This window comes from Cyclopterus lumpus, chromosome 1 (genome assembly GCF_009769545.1).
Source record: "Cyclopterus lumpus isolate fCycLum1 chromosome 1, fCycLum1.pri, whole genome shotgun sequence".
NCBI lineage: Eukaryota > Metazoa > Chordata > Actinopteri > Perciformes > Cyclopteridae > Cyclopterus > Cyclopterus lumpus.
In genome coordinates, this window is record NC_046966.1 from 8757898 (window position 1) to 8762315 (window position 4418).

At 42.5% G+C, this 4418-nt stretch overlaps 1 protein-coding gene across 1 annotated transcript; it reads right to left on the reverse strand.

Annotated features, from left to right (window-relative positions):
• Window positions 1-515: 515 nt before the first annotated feature.
• Window positions 516-4107, reverse strand: cplx2l (complexin 2, like). The gene is made up of 3 exons (XM_034546004.1): window positions 4086-4107; window positions 2560-2738; window positions 516-707 (listed from the first exon to the last, which is right to left on the reverse strand). The coding sequence occupies exons 1-3, from the start codon at window positions 4105-4107 to the stop codon at window positions 516-518; spliced, it is 393 nt and encodes a 130-aa protein (XP_034401895.1).
• Window positions 4108-4418: the final 311 nt, after the last annotated feature.

A 4418-nucleotide genomic window follows, 5' to 3' on the forward strand; every position in this document is an offset into this window, starting at 1 on the left:
CAGTTAATATAATAATTTCATATAATAGTTTATGATTGTTTGCCCACCTTCAGGCTTGTAATGTATTCATTTATTTATGTACAAATTGAGTGAACAGCATGGTGGACAAGGGGACTATTTTTCAGTGCTGCAAGAGAGCTCTGCAGAGGAGAGAAAAGGGAGTTTAAAACTTCTCAGACTAGAAGGCTAAACCATCTAACATTGTGTTTTTTAGCCCCTCTGCTTGCTGTCAGCTTCTCGAGTGTAACACAGCTAACGTTCACCTTGACCCTTGGGTCAGCCTAGCTTAGTCTAATGGCTGCCATTCACACTGCTGCTCCACACCTGACTCCTTTCCCCACCATAAAACTTCCTGTTGTTTAACATCGCTCACAAAGCAATGTTCTGTCATGTAGGTAGGTGGGTGGGGTGGGGGTGGGTGGGGGGAGTGGGGGGGGACCCTGGATCTGAGCCAACTTTGTGAATGTAGCCTATGAACTGAGCTAGATAACGTTAGCATGAGCTAACGAGCCAGCCTACTTCTTCAGCATGTCTTGCAGCGGGCCCGGCAGGTATTTCATCACTGTGTCCATGATGCTCTCCTCCTCCTCCTCGTCGCCGCAGCCGGCCGGCACGGCCTTCTTGGGTCGAGTCAAGCTGCCCTCTGCAGACTCCTCTGCGGCGGCTGCTGCCTCGGCCTCGGCCTCCTCGCGCTTTTTCAAGCCGTACTGTTGGTCCAACACAGACATATGTAAAAGTTAGAAGAATGAAGGGTGCCAAGGAAATGCACAACTACAATGCAGTAACACAAATGTCAGATTCATGTTTTCTTTAAAGAAGATTTCTCTTTTTTAGCATTGTTGTCTGCACAATTTAATGGCTTGGTGATTGGTTCTGCTGGATATGTTATTTCTGAATGTCTTCAATATTTTCCTTTTGTTTCCTTCTATTTTGATTGTCACATGACCTTTTGTTTCTACTATGGTCACTACGCCAACAACTGCGTCCCAGTGCGGTTCCTTTGATGCTTTTGCTGCTGCAGGGTTCAAGAGGCCAAAAACATCTTTGATTGCAGCTGTAAGAATGAAGTCGCCCTCTGCTCTGAAAAGCTTGACACCCATTTCTGCTGAGGCCAACATGTCTGCTTGAAGCATCGTGAGCACAGGATGTAATACAGATTGGAGTGTGCGTGTGTTAATGCAGGGTTAAAAAATACTGCCCATTGGCCATGTAAAGCTAAATTTAATAAATGGATTTAATTAAATTGACTGATTGGTCTTTGGGTGGTGTGATTTGCTTGGAATTTTTTGTTGTTGTTGTTGTTGTAATAACCACTCATTTGGGACTCATTTGGGGATGTGAGTTGCTAAATTGTAATTATGATAACTCCATTAAGATATGAATACGACATTATGCTCATGCACTGCTACTCATCCATTCATATCCAACTGAATGTTAAGATACACTCATCTCATGGAGCCTTTTCCTGTTTTCCTGTAATTAGAGCAGCTGCTAACCCTTCATCCTTGTCTTCCTCTTGTTCCCGTCTGTCTTTCAGCAAAGCTATGGAATATGTCAAAATCGAGATGGGTTGCTGCTTTTCAGGGCATGTCTAAAACTTGCAGTATATTTGTTCGAAATGGCACACAAGATCCCACCAGCTTTGGAAACCGACGCCTCCCAAAACGGTTAATAACGTCATTCTATTCCCCAACATCTGGATAAAACAGCCATAATATGCACATTTCTCGCACTATGTGGCACAACGGGACTAGGCAGCGGAGGAAGCTGACAGGAACCCCTCAGTAACGAGCTCTTTGGGAGCCGTTCCTCGCTCTTTGTTCACCTCGGGGAGAACTTGGGAGGAATGGAGGAGGTGAGGAGCCAGGGGAAGAGTGACGCTTTTCATCCCGCTGAATCACAGCATTCCCCTCAGACCGGCCCCACCCACAGACTGCCTGTCTACCTACACCTACTGTAGACATTAAAATCATACTAGCGCTGGTTCAGAATGCAAAAGTAATTACGGGACATAGTGTTTTTGACAGGAAAGGAAACAAAAAGCAAAAACCTACACAGTGAAAGATCATATTGGACATTTCACATAATGTTGTTACAGTTGTGCTGAACAATTGGTTCAGTTTCCTGAACAATAATTTTGATTTGAGCTGTTTGCTCTTTTGTAAAGCAGTCCCTCTCTGAGCCAACCTTTTAAATTCTAATTTATTCTTCATGGCTCCTCATTTCTCCTTCCTGATCTTCCACTGATCTATTTTAAAATTACATGAAAGCAAACAAAAATAGTCTGATAGTAGTCTATTTCAAACACAGGTCTGTTATTTTAAAAAAGGATTTTGCTGTCAGGCAGCCAAGATGAGAAACCTTTAGAAGCTACTGAAACGTAAAAGGACAGGACAGCAGCCAAAGTCAACTTCATACATGGATTTGACACCATTTTACAGTTTAGTGGTTGTTTTCCTGACTATGAGACACTGACTTGGTTCCCTGTGTTGCGTTAAGACAACCTTATTAGTATTTCAATCAGTCATTAGGTTTTTATACAGCATACGGCCAGTATACCTTATCTCTGATGCCTTGCCTCATGCTTTCCCTCTCAGCCTCCATCTTGGCATATTTGCCCTTCCTCTCGTCCTCCTGCTGCCTCAGCGCCTCCTGTCGCTCCTCCTCTTTCTGGGCTGCGTCGGGGTCCTCCTCCTTCTCCTCCCCACCCAGCATCTTGCCCACATCAGGAGGACCTCCTGAGAAAGAGAGAGACAAAGATAAATGTATGAGACACAAGGACAAGTCAGACGGACAGATGACATCATGGACTTCTGGGACTTATTGCATCAATTTACAAACCTCAAGTCTGAGGGGAACTGATGTACAATCAAATATAGTTGAATGTCAAGTTTGATAACTTTGTGCATTTTCATTCCAAAGAAATGATCAATCACTCAGTTGTCTTATTCGTGTTACACGTACATCGTTATTTTAGTTAATTTGTCCACTCTGTGTTTTTTATATAGCCCACTGCTCTATGATATTAAGGTGTGCTGCCTTGCAGCTGTCGTTGCAATGATATCGTTGGGGACAGGCTACATTTTAATTTCATGAAATGTATTATTATTATTATTAAGATTGCTCACACATTTAGGATGATTACAGTATGATGGAGACGTCGACTGTGTTTTCACATGGAAGGCTGACCGGCTGTTCGATGCTGGAGGAAGGCAGACTGCACATGGCCGCGCAAATGAATACGGACGGCTGGAATCGTCCGTAACATCATTTATTGATCCGGATCTATAACATGTATTTCTTGTGCTGGTTCAGTGTGTTTCGAGTGATACGACTTGTGTGCTCATTTAGTTGCTTTGTGTTTGAGTCGTGTTTTGTTTTGTTAAAGGTGAGATCTCATTGATTTCCTTCTTTAGCTAGTATGTAGAATGAAATATCTGCTTTTTATTGTTGAAGATATATGTTTAACAGTGGATTTAAACCTGGTGGCGGCAACGGTTTACTTGTTTTGACTAACAACCCAAAACATTTTTTAAAGATTTATTTCACATTTTATGTATTGCTTGGAGCTCAAATAACGTTTTCTGCTAAATGTCTAAACAAGATCTAAATGCTGTTTGTTTCTACTAAGTATGCTTGAAATATATCTGAAATGTAATAATAATAATCCATTTAAATTATATAACGCATTTTAAGATACTCAAAGACACTTTACAAGCATACACCGTAGACACAGCTACGGGGTTAAGTGTCTTGCTCAAGGACACATCGACTAGGGCGGGGATTGACCTGCCAACCCCCTGATTGAAAGACGGACATGCTAACCACTGACCCACAGTCGCCCCAAATTTAAATATCATTCATCACCGTTTGTAATGCTTATGTGAGAATACAAACTCATTCTTGAATCATTAACCCCCCACCCCAATTTCCACAAACAACCCTGAAGACTTGACCTTGGTGTCCACAGTGGAAGCTATTCAGCTCTGATAGTTTAACTGGAGGTCAAGCGATGGACGTTATGAATATGACTTTCACACAACAGGGCACAAGCCCTGGAATATGTCTTACGCAGGACTTCTTACTGTTGCTGTAGGAACTGCACATCCTGTGAAATAATGCCTTGTGATACCAGAAAAATGCTGAGCTTGGCAAACCCGAATAAGCTGTCAACAAGCATCAACAGAAAAGAGAAAAGCCAAAGGTCTAAAGGATTTTGGCAAAAACGGGAGCAGATGAGGAGGAGGAGGGAAAAAAAGAGGAGAAGAAATGAGGAAACGGAAGATAGGGGGTCAGTGTACCGCTGAATTGTGTGACAAAACAAGACATATTTAGAGAAAACAAGAAGAGCATGAGGAAAGGGAGAGAATCTGTCAGAAGCTATTGAGTCCGACTGTATTAGCTGAGCTGTTCCAGTT

Bases quoted from the DNA above. Each gene is read 5' to 3' on its own strand.
- cplx2l (XM_034546004.1), bottom strand. From the start codon at position 4,107: ATGTGCAGTTCCTACAGCAACA. The intron at 2,739-4,085 runs GTAAGAAGTCCT...TCTCTTTCTCAG, and splicing joins GTGCAGTTCCTACAGCAACA to GAGGTCCTCCTGATGTGGGC. The intron at 708-2,559 runs GTATACTGGCCG...TTGGACCAACAG, and splicing joins GGCAAGGCATCAGAGATAAG to TACGGCTTGAAAAAGCGCGA.